The sequence below is a fragment of the Pipra filicauda genome, unplaced genomic scaffold, assembly GCF_003945595.2.
Source record: "Pipra filicauda isolate LSUMZ 115617 unplaced genomic scaffold, ASM394559v2 scaffold5_size6683894_pilon, whole genome shotgun sequence".
Lineage (NCBI taxonomy): Eukaryota > Metazoa > Chordata > Aves > Passeriformes > Pipridae > Pipra > Pipra filicauda.
In genome coordinates, this window is record NW_024104754.1 from 6,345,492 (window position 1) to 6,363,897 (window position 18,406).

At 40.4% G+C, this 18,406-nt stretch overlaps 3 protein-coding genes across 10 annotated transcripts in view; 2 read left to right on the plus strand and 1 right to left on the minus strand.

Moving 5' to 3' along the window:
* The window catches only part of NBEAL1 (neurobeachin like 1), an 85,638-nt gene extending 76,332 nt beyond the window's left edge, over positions 1-9,306 (plus strand). For 3 of the 5 annotated variants that reach the window (XM_039387994.1, XM_039387996.1, XM_039387995.1), the window contains one exon: positions 1-9,306. In XM_039387994.1, coding sequence (XP_039243928.1) covers positions 1-274 — 274 coding nt within the window. In that variant the 3' untranslated portion in view covers positions 275-9,306. The other 2 variants (XM_027731476.2, XM_027731478.2) reach the window with 1 other exon arrangement.
* Positions 9,298-16,536, minus strand: LOC113993405 (alpha-aspartyl dipeptidase-like). The gene is given in 9 exon segments (XM_027731482.2): positions 9,298-9,798; positions 10,345-10,427; positions 11,222-11,281; positions 12,652-12,825; positions 14,192-14,271; positions 14,820-14,894; positions 16,000-16,088; positions 16,170-16,218; positions 16,221-16,536. Coding segments are annotated over 9 exon segments (738 nt in total). The 5' UTR covers positions 16,270-16,536; the 3' UTR covers positions 9,298-9,719.
* The window catches only part of LOC113993404 (cytochrome P450 20A1), a 16,187-nt gene continuing 13,736 nt past the window's right edge, over positions 15,956-18,406 (plus strand). The window contains exons 1-3 of one of the 4 annotated variants that reach the window (XM_039387997.1): positions 15,956-16,210; positions 17,097-17,146; positions 17,232-17,398. Coding sequence is in view for 2 of the 4 variants with exons in the window: in XM_027731480.2 (XP_027587281.1) it covers positions 16,397-16,468; positions 17,097-17,146; positions 17,232-17,398 (289 nt within the window). In the remaining 2 variants the exon portion in view is untranslated. Of the gene's footprint in view, positions 16,211-16,305; positions 16,469-17,096; positions 17,147-17,231; positions 17,399-18,406 lie in introns of those variants that run through there. The other 3 variants (XM_027731480.2, XM_027731481.2, XM_039387999.1) reach the window with 3 other exon arrangements.

Below are 18,406 nucleotides of genomic sequence, written 5' to 3' on the forward strand. Positions count from 1 at the left end.
CCTGAGTCTGAGCATCTCCCCCTTAGCCATGCGACTGCCAATTCACTGCATTTCTGTCACCAAAGAGTACAGCCACATCCTTGTTGGCTTGGAGGATGGCAAGTTGATTATCGTTGGTGTTGGCAAGCCAGCAGAGGTAAAACCTACCATCAAGAACTTTTTCTACCGAACAGTGGGAAGTTCACTTATTTCTGCTTTCCAGTTGAGCAAGAGGTCTCCTCTATGGCAGGGTAAATTTAAGAGCAAGTTTCAGTTTTCAGTGGGAAACAAATAACTGTTGAGACTGCTCTACTGAAAGTTCTCATTAAGAATCAGAGGTATATAGGGATCGCAGATGGGAAGCGCAGCTGGACTAACTTCCAGACTTTATCACTCACATCTGAATAAGCAAAGTCATAATAGCTAATCTTTTCTGAACGGGATAGTGTTGTCAGCCACTTCTTGATGAAATAATTTCCCTGAAGAAAGTTGGAAAAAAAGAGAGCAAGCCACTTGTTTATTTTTATGGTTTCTGTCAGATATCTTTTAATATGCATTGACTGACATTGGGGGGGAAAAAATATTACATCTTTCTGTTTAAAGTCTCTAATTGCAATGCACAGAGAATCACTTCTGTAGGTTCTCAGTATGCTCAGTGCTCCATATGGTGAATATAAACTTGTTGGTACTGCATATGCAATATCAAATACAGAGCATCCATCTGTCAAATAGATATGCCCAGTTTTTCATGTGCAAAACATAGGTTTTGCTTTAAGTACTTCTTGTCATGACTTTCAAAGTACTTGAGTTAGCTTAAACCTGCTTCTCTTTATAACTGGATCTCTGTTGTGCTGCAATGTATTTATTTGAAAATGTGATTATCACTTTTGCATGACCTTTAATACATGCCAGAAAAGTGTCTTAATTTAATTTTATATTTTAAATGTGATAAAAGAGAACTTACTTGTCAGTATTTCAGTATGTTTTAGCTAGGAGATACATAGTTTAAGACTGGAAATAGGCTTCACACAGTGGTAGTCTGATCTTGCTTGCAGCAGATGCGGTGGGGTTGGTTTTCACTGACTTCCAGTTGAACAGCTTTTATTCTACTGTAGAATTGACAAAGAGCTGATTATGATGTGGTTAAACATATGTTTGTAACAGCAGTTTTAAAGTCACTGTCATTTCTAAGCTTCCTATTCCAGAGAAAGATCTTTTGTAGGCTGAAATTTGTATGTATCATTAGACTGAAGGCTTTTTGTTTTCTTATTTTCGGTTCTTAATCATATCTATTTTTCTAACTATGCAGAAAGTGTTGTTTCAAAGACTGGTCTCCTTTTATGACTGTAGAGGCTTTCCAATGATTCTTTTTTCAGGATTTTCTGTTTATATTTCAGATGATCTTCAAGTTAATATCCATGTAAATAGATTTTTTTTTTTAAGCACAAACATATAAGGAACAACATTATGTCCCAGATTTTCTAGTTTTCTATAATGGCATCAATCAATATATTTGAAAAGTGTATGTATGTGGGGTGTTTATTTGTTGAATGATTTATTTTTAGTTTGGAAGGAATTAATTACTAGAATTTATCTGTATACAGAAGACAGTGTTGTAGTTCTGGCTTTCAGTGGTGATACTGATCCTTAGGACAGAGGATTGGATCCACAGGAGTGACCTTCTCTAATGTGCATAAAGGGAAATGCTGCTTGGTATTAAGATTGGCCTTTAGTGTTTCTACATTGGCAGTATCTAGTATGAAGTATAATAAATGTTTTTGTGTTTTTAACAATTACTTAGCTGGTTTGGATGTTGCAGAAGTCTGGGCAATTATAACCTGTTAGTGTTAATCCTGGTCAGCACTGTGCCTTTTCTAGAACACTGCTGCTGTAATGATACAGTTCTTAAGCTTGTTAAATTTGTAGTAGTAACTGGGGGGAACTGTTCCTGAACTTGTGTTGTTAAGGCATGCATCTTGTTTACTGAACTGCAAGGAATTTCATAACCTAATCAGCTGCCAGGCTGATCACTACTGGCCAATCATCAACCTTGTACTTTGGCAGTAAAACAGTTTCTTAAAAATTGTTGTCAGATTGCAGACCTACCAGATGCTGGATTTAATATGGCCTCTGGTTGCTTGTTATCTGTCTTAACTTATGGAGTACTCAGTATGACTTACTTCTGGTTTAAATTTTACTCTGAACACTTCACACAGGATCTTTGGAAGACTAAATTTGACACCAGGAGATAACCTTTCTCTTTTTCCTTCATTCTGCTATCACTGTCTTGCATCTTGGTTATCTTTTCTTTTTCACTTCTAGCACTATTTGAAATCTCTAAAATAAAATGCCCTTTCTTCTCATTTGATTCATTCTTGCTTGACATCCACTTCTTTTTTCCCTTCCTATCAAAATAGCAATCTAAACACTGTTTCTAGGCTATTTGAAGTAGGTTAAGCATATAAGTGTACATTACTTGGCAATATCCCTTTAGCTGTTCAAAATCAGAGAAGACTGTGGTTAGTGTTTTGTGTGTTGTTTTTTGTCAGTCCCAAGAATCATCCCTAAGTGTTACTTCTGGTTTGTTTTCAAATAATTTTTGTTGATATAGTTTTGTTTATGCAGTACATTGTAGTGTCTGCATTTCACCAGAATCAGTGTCTGAATTCCTTTTTAATTTATCCACCTTATCCCTTCCCCCTCCTTTTGTTTCTCTGAATTACTTTTAAACAGATGCGCTCAGGTCAGCTTTCCCGAAAGCTGTGGGGATCAAGCAAACGGCTCAGCCAGATTTCATCAGGAGAGACTGAATATAACACTCAAGATTCCAAGTGATTGCTGCTTCTACCTTCTCTCACGGATTCCAGAAACTTATTTAATCTTTTTGTCACTTTAAATGTATAAATATGCAATCAGGGGCTTGATTCTTAAGTCTATTGACAAAGAACCTATGTTGGAGGTATAGTAGTAAGCATCTGTACTCATGCAAGTTAGCTTGCTTGCATATTTTCCCTAACTGTGTTGACTTGGTCACAGCAGTATCCCTCTCTCAACAGCTGCTAAAACTGTGTTTTGGGAGGGGAAAAAAACCCCAAAACCAAAAAACCCACAGGTTTCCAAACTCAAGCTTACTAATTGAATTTAAGATAAGTAGCATTTGATTTAAAGCTGAATAGGGCCAGATGCTCCTTGATCACAAAGAAGGTATTTGGCTTTGCTTTGACAGCATTGTTATTCCCCAATAAATTAAAATTCTGGCAGTTGCAATGGTTGGATTCAGAATTGGGATAGCTGACAGTTATGACCTTCTCGATATGTTTTCTAGCCCAGCGAACATTTTATTGCAATTTGTTCATGTAAATGGCTATTGCTGTCTTCTTTTGTGCAGTTCCAGTTTTAGGCTGTTCTGCAAGGAACATCTGTGTTGCACTACTTGATTATCAGAGATTGTTTAAAGTACAGACATGAATAACTTAAAAGGAGTTGAAGGTGGTGAAGGAGCTGAAGGAGGTAGGAAATACTTGCTGCTGAAAATTATTTATATTGTCAAGTAGACTAAGACACACACCAAGAAATCCCATGGTATATTTAATATCTTGTAGAAATACAGAGGAAGAATCATTATCTTATATTGGTCAAAGATCAATCTGCTTCATTAGTAAGGCAACTCCTGCAAATAGAAGATAAATTTCCACTGCAGAATCATTATGCAACATTGCAGCGCAATTTAATTAAAAATAGCACCTGTTTGTTTCTTGATTTGGTGTTCACCAAACCAGTTGTTAGCCATATTTTTTTCTGTAAAAACAAGCAGGGAAAAACAGATGAACGTTTTGAAGATGCATTTAAGACCTAGTAAAAGAAAATACTAGATCCTTACACGTGCTGTATCCAATTGCATGCTATGTTTTGGAGAAGGCATTACTGGTTTGTTTGTTTTTTTTTCTTGGTTTACCAATATATGATAATAGAAGGGTGTGCATTTTCCTATCATTCTGACATTTTTATAATGTTACTGATTTAAATGATAAACCCCATACTGTTGGAAAAGCCTGGTGCTGAGGGAAAAATATGAATTTTTGGATCAGCGTGTGAAGGTGTGTGTATGTGTATATATGTGTGTATGTGTATATATATGTATATTCATGTATGTATGTCTATTAAAAGAGAAAATACCATGGGATAAGGGGAGTATAGATACAAGGCTGAACTATAAGTGATTGTTAGATAGCATGTTCCCTTTTGGCTACCCCTTCCTTCCCTCTACCATCACTTTTCTTGTTATTTTTTATTTATTTATTGAAATGGATGTGTGTTGTATCTCTTGTAAATGTTATCAGATATTCCCTGTGGCTGGGGAGTTGTTTAACTACCTGAGGAACTGCATAATGTATAATCTCATTTCATTAACTTTAAGCACAATATTTATTAACTTTGTAGAAATAGTAATACCTCCTTACCCTGCTAAAGGATAATCTTTACAATTTCGATTAGTCTCATTAAAACTGATTTCTCCTCCTCAATTTCTTTACTGGAAAAAAAATCCCTCTTAATGACTGATTAGTGTACTGTGTAAAGAAAGTTGTGTTGCTTTTTCTTAACTTTTGTAAATGAAATAATAAATCAGACTAGTGAACAAGTGGGTCTATGCATAGTTGCAGTATTCTAACTATCACTGTGACAGACTGGATTGTCTGGAAAGTTAGGAGGAAGTAAGAATTATTTTCCCGAGTCACTTGCCAAGAGAGGATTAAATTTCCAAAAGTAGAGCGGTGTGGTTTCTTTTCATACTCCATGTATGTAAAAAAAAAAATTTACAACCACATCCCATATTTTCAAATAAGCTATAGAGAACTGAAAAATACTATTTTTAATCAGTTACCTATCCAGTAAGAATACTGAGGATACTCTGGAAGTATAAAGTTTGTACATGAGAACGTGAAGTATGTTTGTCCATTATAATTTCATGAAGAAGGGATTGCAGGGGAGCTCTTTAGAGAGTAGTTTAGAGGAATTTCAGCTCAGAATGTGAGATTTTTCTGTGTTATGGGAAATTGAAAAACTGAGTTGGGACATTGAGATGATGGTTTTTGTAAGTATGCATATATGTTGTGTTTAAATGCATATATGAGGCCAAGTGTTTATTTGCAGGGGAAGGGGTCAGGAAATGATGATGTTTTGGGCTAGCAGAATAAAGTGGAAAAATGGAGGAGATGGGTCTTTCCTAGTGTTTGGTGAGAGCGAAGTTTTCTTTTTGGCACTTGCTTAGAGAGGTTTGCATAAGGGTTTGAAAACATCCTACTGTGGGTTAGGTATGTTTATACAATAGTTGAATTGACATTTTTAGTAGTTTAATATTAAAGAATACTGAATACAGTGTGTCAGTTTAAGTAAAATATGTTGCAATAATTGGGGAGGAAATAGTTTATGATGAAGACCTTTGACATTTCAATACCATCATATCAATGCATCACAAGCATTGGGTGATCTTCACAAATACATGGGACAGGTTTAAATGTGGACAGTTCTTGGGCTCTCAAACTTGAGGCTAGTTTGTGTTCAGCACAAAGCAGCTGCAGCATGAGGAGGGGGACAGATGAGCTCTGAGCTGCTTTATGCTCTAGGAAGAGTGGCAACATCCATTGCCTTTTGATCTTTTCTCTGGTCCTTGAGGGATGGGAGGTATACACCATCACACACTTGGTGTCCTTGCCAGAGGCCTTCTGGAGAGACCTCCATAGGTTTGAAGGTTTGCACTTTGCCTTTATCTAAAACCAGCTTTAAGTAAAAGATAAAAGTCGTAAGTGTGAGCATTAGCTGGCATGTTGTTTCTTTTGGTTTTAACTTATTTGTATAAAAAGTAGAAAATAATTTTTTAAAAATAGAAAATAATTGTTCTGATCAGTTGTTTAGGTCGGTTGATTTGCAGTCTGTTATGCAGTGCACTGTGAATTAGTGAACTGACTTCCATAGTTCTTCCATTTCTTCAAGTCAATAAAGCTTAGGATCCCATTTTGTTTGTCATATAGTATTGGTGAAATAAGATTATTCTTTGGTTTTGAACAAAGATTTATCTGTTAAAAGTACAGCTGTGAGATGAGAATTCCAATTAAGAATTTAGAATAAAAAAGTCTTAAGTGACATTTGTTTCATAGCACTACATTTGTCACCATCTTCTTGGTGATACTGTTTTTAATTTTTGGAGAAACTCGAATTATTTATCAACGTTTAAGATGTGCTTACCTTTGAAGATGAGTAAGTAGGAGTGTAAATATATATATCTAAAAGAAACTGAAAACTGACACGCTTTTCACACCTGTACATAAATGAGATCAAGTAGTTAGCAGTATTGAGTAACTTCTCCATAGCACAGTTTTGAGCTTGGATACCAAAGGATATTTAGAAGACATCTCTCCTTTATTTCAAGTAAAATGTTTGCTAAATTTCTCTTTATCAATTTACTTATAATTCATGATAGTATTTTTAGTTGTCTTTTTATATATAGTGAAGAATCCCATCTAGTCTTTGCTGATTTTGTACTATACAAGCATACAGAAAGTGAAGTGCTTGCTCTTCAACTTAGCATTTGACTTATGCAAGTTTTTCTATATCAATGTACTTGTTATCTATTACTTGCTCATAGGATATCTAGAAACCACGTCTTCTATCATCCATGTACCTTACCAGCACTAAATAATAATCTCAGTGTTAAACTAACTGCATTTCTCCTGATGGTTAATACACATTATGGAAATTAGGTTTTAGGAAGCCTGTTGGATTTAAAGAGAAAGGGAAAAAAAAAAGAAAAAACCCCAAAGCAACAAAACAAACAAAACACCCACAACCTCACAACTTCCCCCCAAAAAACCCAAATTAACCTATACCCACATTACAATTATTTTGCTAATCTGCAACAGTGATATAAAGAGGCTTTTTTCCCCCTCTGGTATATCTTAGATCATGCATATTATCACAAAACAGGTTTATCAGTCTTCACAGGCTTTAAATAGCCTAGTCAATTGACTGTTTTATAAGGATCCTCTTGAAAGCTATATTTCTTTGTCCTTTAAATGAAAGCAAAGAACTAAGTTTCTGCACTGGAAAAATTCTATATGGGACTAGTAACATTGTTCTGCTTTAAGACAGTCCTGCAGGAATGATAAATTTATTTTTATCTGTAATGCACAATATTAGGTAGGTCTTTTAACTCTTGCCTTAGTCAATGGGAGCTGTATACCTCACTTCCCTAAATCATGTCTCCCTCCTCCCTGTTTCCTCTGCAAGTCCTTCCCAATCTTAATTAACAAAATCCTTAGAAAATATAAGTCATGGAACCAAATGCTGCACAAAGCTTTTACTGTGTACATGTATTTAGCTGAAAACATGTATCTATATACAGATTATGGAATGGTAGAGAGCTTTAGAGCTAGAAGGGGTGTAGAAACGTCGACATCCTTCTGCTCCTACATTGAGAGTCTGTGTAGGTATGTGCTCTGTATCACCTGAAAGCATTCCTGTCTTCCACTGCTAAAGGCACCTTGCTGGCTAGGATAATGCTGAGCCTACGTGCTGTGAATATTTTCCTTTTTTTCCTTTCAAAGAGTTAAAAAAAGAAGAAGCACACACATATAAATGCATATCCTAATGTGAACCTAAGGCCTGATCTAATGCTGTTATATGAAAGCACTACATAGGGTTATATTTAATTGGGTGGAAATTCAAGAATGTGCTTCTAGGTCTTTTTATGCTTTTTGGCTTAAAAGCTATTTCAGTTTCAGTTGTAAACGTGACACTTGTTAGTAGTCTCCTTTGGGGGAGAGTAAGTTTTTGTGGAATCACATGTATGTGGGCTCATTGGATGCCAATGTTAGAGTCAACTGAAGCGTTTGGAATATGTCTTTCCCTCCATCCCAAGGAGCCAATCTTATTACTAATTGCCCTTGTTAACACATACTTTTGAAGGAAGCAAGGGTTTTCTAAAAAGCTATTGCAATTAAAGAAAAACATTTAAAAATTGATAAAATGCTATTGTCCCCTTCTTCACTACTGTAGTCATTAGATGCCTAAATGCAGAAATGCCTCTGAGTGGCACCATAACATGCTCTGCAGTTTCAGTCGAGTGCCATCGACCTTACTGCAGTCTTGAACACCCCACCCCATATGTGAGGAACTGCCCTTTGTTTTGTTTTAATTCACCTTTTTGCTGTGTATCTGTGGAAGAAGACTGGTATGTCTTTCTTTCAGTTACCATTTACCTACATGGCTCAGATAAAATACGTGTTTCAATTCTTTTCAATAGGGTTCCTTCAGTTGTGTGTTATGCCTAGTTTTGACTTGGAAAATTTGGCAGGTATGTCCAGACTTTGTCTGTGATTATACTCAGCACAGACACAATTTCATAACGCATCTTCTGTCCCAGAAGCATGATTATCAGTGTAGATTATGGTTTAAAGCTGCTAAGATGTTTTGAGATTGGAATATAAAACTTCCAGCCATGTACATCACAGATCTAACTGAACCTGAGGCCACTTGTTTATTTAGCTTCCTATCTAGTCAGTATTTTCCTCTCAAGGGAGCCATATTTTTTGCCTTGAAATAACTTTTTAAAATAAATTTAAGTCTTGCACCTGACAGTACTGCTTTAGTCATGCGCAGCTGTGAGCTGTCGCTTAAAGAAAGCCATGAGGGGAAAAAAGAATTCAAGGAAAACTTGCAATAAGTATTCTGATTCAAACCTTTACTATGCAGGAGCAGCTTGATATAAGCTCAGAGAAATGCTATGTGTAAGACTTACCTCCCTTTGGTCAGCGTTTTGATGGAAACTGTGATGCTACTCAGTTTGCCTGATGAATTTTTACTAAAGCTAATGAGGGAGTGGAAGCAAAGGCCTTACAGCAACAGTTAACCATATCTTCTGATAATTCTTACAGACTGTGCAATTATGTGATTACAAATGGATTTTTAAATGCCAAAAAATGCCTTTCTAAAGAGTTAATGTTAGGTCTGAGGAGTGTTGGAAATAGCCACTTTCAAAAATGAGCCTTCAGGCACTGTAATGAACTTGCTGTCAGTCTTCTGTGCAATATCTTTTTCCCTCTGGGTGCTTTAAGTGTATACTGTATGTCTTACTTTGTTTTGAGAGTGTGTATATTGGCTAATGATGGATTTTTTTCCTGTACAGCATGGTGGAAGATGTTTTAAAATTTTGCACTTTTCTAGGATTTGCAAGTTTGTAACCTGACAATTTTTAACATGCACACTTTTGTACATAATTAGCATTGTATATATTTAACATGAGTCTGAAGCAAATAAAAGTAATTGAATGCATAACTTCTCCATTTATTAATAGCACAAAAATGAAATGAAGTGTGGAAGTACACTGAAGGAACAGTTCTTTCATTTAGCAGGTAAATCTATGCAGCAGGAACAGCTGACTCGCTGTCCTGTCTTGTGTTAAACTACCTTTTTTTTTCGGTGGGGAAGGAATCAAACTGGATACATGAATGTACAGACCCTTTCAGACTTCAAATAGCTCTGATTACTCAAGTATTGCAATAAAAAATGTCTTTTTGCTGGGAAGGAGATGTCCAGGACATGAATCAGGGTGAGGAAAAAAGCCCACTATACATATTTATAAATAGAGATGAGGTTCCTCACCCACCCTGGGACTTAAAAGCATCTCTTTCCTTCTTCCTCATTGTCTTCTCCATGTAGTAATTTGTGCTGCAGGAAATGGAAGGCTACAGATTCGGGGGATTACTGTCAGTCAGGAGGAAACTGAAATCTGTTCCAGGCTCATGTTCAGTTGGTTTCTTACCCCTTAAACAAGACAAACCATGCTGTGAGCTTTAACAGGAGCTGGGACTACTGTGCTTCCATCTGTTACTAGGGATGGAACCAGGCACCCTTATTCTTAACAAGCAGAGTTTTGACTCCCTTCCTTGCCCACATCATAGCACATACATATTAGATTTGAACATTACTAATGTTCATATGAATAAAGACATGGGTTTCCTTGTTCTGGAGTTCCATGCATTAGGACCAAACTGGCGTTCCCCTGGCTTTCAGTAACAGAGCTGACTACTGGGGCTCTTTCTGTGAAGGGTAACTAGAACTTGGAAGCATAAGCATCAATGGATGCAATGCCACAGCACTTAACTGTGTAAGTTAGACTTCCTTTAGAGTGCTGTCATACTGTCTGCTCCTTTGGAGCATAAAACTACTCATGTTTTCCCCAAAGAAAAATGGAACCGAGGGATTAAGTAATTTCTGATGTGGGGGACAGGCAGCATGTACCAGGAATCTAACAAAAGCTTCTCTTCCTTTCTATCTGAAGGATGATAACAATTCAAATGAAGCATTTACCTCAAAAACAGACGTGCTCCTGTCAATCCTTGCAGCGTGGCTTTGTCTCCTTCCACTAGCAGCATCGCACCTTCCCGCAAGCCCTAATGTAGGTGGAAACATTTAACATGATTTTCGAGCTATTTGACAGGGTAGAATGCTTGTCACAAGCAGGCCAGTCTTAGTGCATCTCACCATGACTACAGACTAGACTTTCTCGCTTACCTAACAAAGATGCAAAGACAAAATTTAGTGAGTAATCTTGTTTTAGAAGCTGATTTTCTTGTTTATTTCAGTTTTCACTTTTAAAGGAGGAACCATTAAGGAGAAGAGGAAAGTGCGTTTTTTCCCCACAGTTACTTCTACTACCCCACCATTCTTAGATCCAGTTTGGGCCAAGCAACAGCCAGCTGGGTTTGTTAAAACACAGACGTTTTACTCCCAAGATCAAGCACAGGGACAGGAAACACAGAGGTCCCAGTTCCCTAGACAGACATAATGAAATGACATATATTCTACTGAATGTGCAAATTCAGAAACTGTATTGGAGATTAGAGATCTGCAAAAAGATATTGTATATGTATTGTACCATCTGCATGCACACCACCCCAGTGTGCAATATATGACTAGTGGCCAGTGACTGGGAAGATCAGAGCTGCCTGAAATATAGTGTTTAGCAACATAACATGGAGTATGCATTTAATTTGCTCTAACCCATTTTCTGCAAGCAAGCAAAATCCAAGGTTGAAGCTCTTAGCAAGAATATAATTAACCTTCCATGCCACCGTTCTGGAAGGCTTGTCAGGCAGGGGAACCCACACTGAAAGCTGGCATGAATGCATTTAAAATGTTTATCATGCTACAGCCATGAGCTTCCTGACTGAGAACTACTACTCACCAGTACTGGAGGGGTGTTTGGTTCTTCATGGTATTGGCGGATTCTTTCCTCTCTTGTTTCCTGCAATAATGAGCATAGATTTAGTTTCCCAGGCCATAAGGTAGGACTTGGAGTTATCCAAGTAGCGTGACACCAAGCAATTTCATAACATTAAACAAAGCAGGCACTCTATCCCTCAAGCAGAATGGAGTGGCAGATTGATTCTAACAGCTGTGTATTTTACCTTTCATCTCTAGTGGCAATTTACTGCAGGCTGATCAAACAGAACTCACACAATCTCAAACCAGAAATGCCTTAAAACTTATTTCCACTCAATTCATCCTTTTTGTTTGTTTCTTTGTTTTTTGGTTTTTTACTACTGTCTCTGCGTACACTGAGGAAAGTGGTGGAAGCAAATGCCTGAGGAGCCATTTTCATGAAAGAGGGTAGTGAACCATGGATTTCCAGTGATATTAAATATTTGCTTGTCTTCAAGTAGGTATTACACTGAAGAATTTTCCTTCTACCATGTTTCCTGAGGTTTGGTGCTGAACTGAGCAACAGTAGTTAAAGAAATCAAACCAGAAGGATTTATGGGTAAGGAAACACAGGAACACAGCAGGGACTTGGTACAGCACAGAGCTTCCAGCCTCCTCTTAGAGAAATAGCAAAAGTTATTTATAGGGAGAAGACTGCCTGCTTATCTAATACCGGCTGATTCAATGAATACCTACAACTTCAGCTAAACTCTAGAAGCACACCCATGTCCACCATCTCTACATAGTTCCCAAATTCTTAATACTTCCTCTAACCATGACATTTTGATTACAAGGAGGAATGTATTTGGGTTGTTAAAAGATGCACCACAAAAACTGTTCTCCAGGGAAGTAGCTGACATGCTATTCAAGAAGCAGCTCCTCCATACACATCTCTTTGTGCTTGATGGCTTAAGTGTTTTTCTTTCAGCTATATTAGTGCATGTGCCTGCTCAGTACTGGACATTAGAGGGTGTGCTCCCTGCAAGGACACCAGTGCCTAGGTATTTTCTTACACCATAGACTGTATGCAATCTCAGGATCTCCCTGTTCTGATGGTTTTTCTTCAGACCCTCCAAAATCACAGTGCATTGCATCTTAACATTTTAGGTTTATCTTTTTCTTTTTTTTTTTAATTCCCCCATTCCGTGCCAGGTCTCAAGCAACAGTATTTCAGGCGTTGCAAAGCTTCTGTTTGTGAAAAATACTTCATTCCACTTCAGTAATACTGTTGCCAACTCCTCTTCCCACGCAAAGAAAAGTTTAGAATGAAGTGTTACTGCCTCACTGGCATTTCCAGTTTCTCTAGGGTGCAGATGTTTGACATTCTGTAGCTTTGTAAGGCCTCACAAATGCACACTGTGGTTACACCTCTGCACCCTGGTTACTGTGTTAGCTCTGGCATGCATTACTTACACCCATGTGAGTGCTTTTCACATCTGGGTCCAGGTAGTGGGGATTAATATTAAAAGGAACTAAACCTAGGGCCTGCAGGGAAGGTGGATAAACAATTGGCATGTCATTGGTGGTGTTGATGCTGATGGTAGCAACGTTAGTTCCTGCACTGGATCCCATGTAAGGAATCCCATCCTGAAAGACAAAAGCAATGATCAGTATGCTGTATCACAACTAGGAACTGCATTTTATAGCATCTTCTGTCAGTCTCAGACTCAGCAATCAGATCAGACTTAGTTCTTCTAGCTCATCTCACTGCTAACTTTACAGGTGACAAGCAGAAGAATAAGATTCGGGTTCTGAGGCGAACAATAGCTTGTCAGTGTCAGAGAATTAGCTGCTGCACGTCCTGCACTCACAGCTCTGTGACCCCATCACAAGAGAGAACTTAGAAGGTTGTCAGTGCTTATCCTGGACTTCGCTATTAAGAGAGGTGAGACTTGTCTACGTTGCAGTTACAGGAATTACCTGAACTAGCTTTTAACTAGTTTCTGAAGAGAGTAGTCCATCTGAAGTTAATATAATGTTATCACAGCATCAGCTTACAAGTAGCATGACCAGTTTAGCATTGTTTAGGTATTAGTACTGAATACTGAGCTGTACATGGAAGAATGCCATTCAAGCATGCAAGTTCACAGGTAATAAACATTAGTAAAAATAAGCTATCTTGAGAGAGCTGGTGTTAATATAACCAAATAATTATCCAGATTTCACTGGTATTTGAACATTTTATGGATTTTCTGCCCACAACAGACATTAAATTTCTATATATTAAGACAAGCCTAGCTAACCTTTCTTCTTGGCAGCTGGCCTTACTGGGCTTACATAAATCTGTCTAAAGTCATTTGCAGCTCCACATTGCTAGTGCAACACCTATCTTCTGTTCTCCTCCAGAGATGGTGTATCTTTACTGTGCCTTACAAGATTCACAAGCCGGAACTGGGCTGCTGAGCAGAAGGGCTCAGTGGCACTCACACCTCTCAATTCCAAGGAGATATGCAAAGTAATTATGTAATTTTCAACATGAACAGAACACTGCCTAAAAGGCATGTATGGATCCAACTTTATCACTAGTTTATTAGCAGACAAGCTGTAATGTGAACACATCTGTCAAAAAGACACAAAGTGGACATCTCAAACTGAAAAACAGGGTTTCTGGACATAGACTAAGTCCTGCACTGTTCTTCATTGATTCATTTGACTCTCTTCATTTCAAGTTGAGAGACTTATTTCTAAGGTTCACAGCATTGTACATCTCAAGGTCTTGCAGTCCCACATCTAGGAAACTGTTGTAGAAAGACAGACTGCTGACCTTAGTCATTTCAATGACTTAATGGCAGGTTTATATGGCCACAGTTTTCAGTTCATCAGATTGCCTGAGATTGCTCAACATTTGAAGTATATTAGAAACAAAGATGTAGAATCAATTTAGATTTGTCTAAACAAAAGCTTATGCATGAAATCCTGCCATTTAGACTTGACCAGAGTCCTGTAGTTTTACCTCAAGAACTCTTTTCCTGATCTCGTGTATCAGACTGTTGTCATAAAGAGCTTTCAGGAGACGGAATGTGTTCCCACCTCCTGCAGAAAGAAAGTCCAGCTTATTTAACATGCTTTCACCACCAGTTTTAATTAAAGCCTTTACGAACTTGGCAGGCTCAATGAGTTCTCTGCTCTATTCATGGTACTATCCTGCTTTGAGCAGCAGTAAAACCAGAATCTTTGCAAGAACAGTCATTGGGCAGGCCATGGGCTCATACCCTGAGTCCTTCTTGTAAGACTGACACTGGCTGTTTGACTGTTCTAATACCAGGAGCATGGTATTTGGACTAGATCTTCTTAGGCTTGATAAAGTGATGATACAGCTGTGATGATCATGTTTTTACACTGAAGTACTGTTCAAATTAATAACTTGAAACTTATGGAAGATCCATTAATAAATCTCTCCTACTTCCCTGCCTACCACTAAATTTAGGGTCTTCAGTCTCCCAATTAAAGTACTGTTTTCTGTAGTTTCTAATGATTTCTAGGCCCAACTTTTTAATTGTTGGTCTATAGTGCCAGTTCTGAGCAGGACTATTCAAGTGCCCTACATAAACCATCAATGGGAAGTGAGAAGTAAAACTTACCAATAAAGATTGCTTCAGATTTCCTTACAGCTTCTACTGGGTCACAAGATTCGTGAATGCTGTCCAGCCCATAACCTTAAATGAAAAAGTATCTGCCTTTGCCACTTCAGTCTGGTGGAAGAATGTGGTATGTTCAATCTCTCTCTGCCCACCCCCTGCCCCCCACCCTGAGCCAAATTTTTTGCCAGATAACCAGGGAAATTTCTGAGAACTCTATAACATAAAACAGAGTGTGTGTCCTACATTACTCCAGGGCTTCTGCATCCAGCTATACCAAAGGAAATGTTTGTTTTGTGGATATATGTGTTCAGTGTCTAAGAGCAGAGCATTTCACTCAGCAGGTGCAGGCTGAGGCACAATGTTACCAGGTAACTAAAAAATAAGGAAAAAGCTGTCAGTCTTGAACTTGGCTGTGCTGAAGTCTGATAGGATGTGCTGTCATTGGTCTATCATTACTTGTGCAAATATCTAATCTGAGTGTGGTTTCTGTTGAAATGGCTTTCACAGATTTGCCTTGCTGGGGTTCACTGAGTACAGGAAGCATCAGGAGAGCCAGAAGAACACGGACATTTGAGAGCAGCAATCTTTTTGCAAATCAAAGAGCAAAGTCTGCTGCCCAGGGAGGCGAGTACTGATTATTACTACACTAACAGGTCCAAAGTTACCCTCAACAGTGATAGATATTGGGTGGAGGTGTTGCTGTAGGCTGCTCTGCAAAGATCTTTGCTCCAAGCAAAGCTATCTTGCTGTTCATTGAGGAACTATCTGGCTGGTGCAAGTTCTTTATAGAAATGGTCTTCATACCAGTGGTTGCACACCTTGAGCACATACGGGAAGAAATGTTCCCTCATGTGATTAAACTTAGTATTTAGGAATAAAATCTTCCTCCCTGAAGTGGGTAGAGGTGTTGCAGCAGGATTTCTTCTGGAGGCCTCTAAAGCATCTACTTCTAGGCAGAAGTCTGGAGACGGCTCCTGCTGCTCTCACTTCCATTGCTGACCCACTGTAACGCAGCAGCCGAGCCAGGCCCCTCTGCAGCGCTGCGCCCGTTCGGGCCGGGCAGCACCGACCCTGCAGCGCTACCGACCCTGCAGCGCTGCCGGCCCGGGGTCCCAGCGCCCCATCCCCGCACACGGCCGGGGCTGCGGGAGCCGCGGGCAGCCGGGCCGGCCTTACCCACCCAGGCTCTCAAACTTCTCCCTGGCGGTCCGGGCGTAGGCGTCGCGGTCGTGCAGGGCGTAGGGAATGAACAGCACCCGCTTCACCTTCCTGGCAGGAAAGAGGGGAGAGAGCGGTCGGCGCGGCGGGGGCTGGGGCCGGGAGGGCTCCCGCAGCCCCCACAGCGCTTACTGCCCGAGGAAGCTCTGGATGTGCTGCTGGCAGTGGCCCAGGTACCCCCTCCGTGCAGGGTGGAGTTAGACACCAGCAGCAGGCGCCGCGGGCCCCCCATGCCGCCCCTGCCGAGCCGAGCCGTGCTCCCTGCCCTGCCCGGCCCAGCCCGGTCCGCCCCTTCCTGCCCCGCCGGCGGCGCCGGGGTGGAGCCGAGGCGCTACCGCTGCCGCCGCCTCGGCCCGGCCATGCTGGACTTCGCCATCTTCGCCGTCACTTTCCTGCTCATCCTGGTGGGCGCCGTGCTCTACCTGTACCCGGTAATGCTGCCGGCGGCGGGGTGGGGGGCGCACGGCCCGGCCCCCGGTGCAGCGGGCGGGGAGCGAGCGGCCGAGCAGGCCCCGGCCCCATCCCACGGTGCCCGCCACATCTCCATCCCACGGCCCCGGGCTCGGGCGGTGCCCTCTGCCCGTACTCCGCGGCCCGGGCCCAGGCGGGGACGTGGCAGGGCCATCGGGAGCGTTCCCTGCCGTGCGGGGCGTTCCCGCGGCACCGCACCCCGCGGCACTCCTCCTGCTTTCCGTGCCCCTGGAGTGAATCCGCTTACCAAAGGCGTCGTCTGCTCACCGTGCAGTTTTGCAGGTCTGCAGGGCAAAATCTGTGTGTAAGATCCCACACTGCAAACCTGACCGTTTAAATCTTTACACAGACATCTTTCATCTAAACAGATGAATAATCCTGGTTTAGCCAGTGGGACCACGCACACGCTTGCAGTTTATCGGCTTAGCAGGTCTGAAGCCTGCAGATATAGCATATCCAGCTTTTGTTTAATGTTTGTAAGTAGTGCAGCAGTGTGTGTGTGGAAAATCCATCTCTCCTGCTGAAAAGCTGTGGGGCTTGTATAAAATCTGAAGTTTCCCATAGACTGATGCATTTCGTTTACTCTAGGCATCTAGGCAAGCATCAGGTATCCCTGGGCTGGCTCCAACGGATGAAAAGTAAGTCACTTCCATCTCCACATTGATCAAGTTCAGCATTGGCAGAGGATGCTGTTCATAACCAGATATCCTCTATGTTCCTCAGGGATGGCAATCTGCCAGATATCATTGCCAGCAGGAGTTTACATGAGTTTCTGGTGAACCTTCATGAGAAATATGGCCCACTGGTCTCTTTCTGGTTTGGAAGGCGTCTTGTCGTCAGCCTCGGCTCCATTGATCTCCTGAAACAACATATTAACCCCAACCGGTTGTGTAAGTGCCCTTTGCATTGTCTTTGAGTCCATTTGTTCCGGCCTTGCTGGGCATCCTATGTCAAAGGCAGTTGGGGTTTCATTCTAAGTCGAAAGAAAATGAGACTGTGTTAGCAGTTGACATGGTGGTTCAAGTATGGCTTTGCTCCTGCTTGCTGGACTTGTATATCAGTGACGAAGAGTTACTGCTGTCCAAGGGCCATCAAGAAATCAGTGCACTCTTGTCTTTTACCGTCTCTCTACAGGCAAATGTTTATGGAAAGCATCATGCTCATTAGTCACTTGAGAGAGCAAGTAGCCACTTGGCATACATTTTAAAGGCAATTTGAAATATGGTTTAAGAGGGGAAATTTTGCTAAATTAAGTCTGAAAACAACTAGGCTAGTTTATGATAACTGCCTTGTATAGTTCAGCATAGAGGCTTTTTAAACTGCTATTTGAAGAAGTTCTTTAACTTTTGTTTTTCTTTGGTGTGTAGAATTTTGTGCTGAAAACCTTTAATGATCTTCCAGTCTTTCAAGTTGTTGGTGGTGCTGGTAGCTGAGTTGATCATCTTAGTCCTGGGAAGGTATTTTAAAATATGGTGTAAGTCTCTTAGGTGGGCATTTTGCTTCCTAAGGTGATCACAGTCAGTGAGTTAACTCAGTTGATGTTTGGGTTTAATCCCTTGCTTTTGTGGTTTTTATCTTACGAGGTTGAATGAGGTGCTGGGTGCACACCTCTGACCTGATCCTATAGGCTGTCTTCAGGCACAGGCAGATATCTCAGATAACTTTATGCTAGGGTCATGATGGGTAAGCTTCATGTACAGTTACATGACAGACTCAAAAAAAATATGGTTACAATCTGGGAAAGGAGTGGGAGTTAATGAGAATCAGCAAGACACAGTGGATAACGATGACACTCCAGAAGGTGGAAAACCACCCTGAAAGATCTAGATGTTCTCAAGTGTGTTTGGGGGAAATTGAGCAGACAGTCACTTTCTCAAAGCTCAGAGAAGTGGTGACAG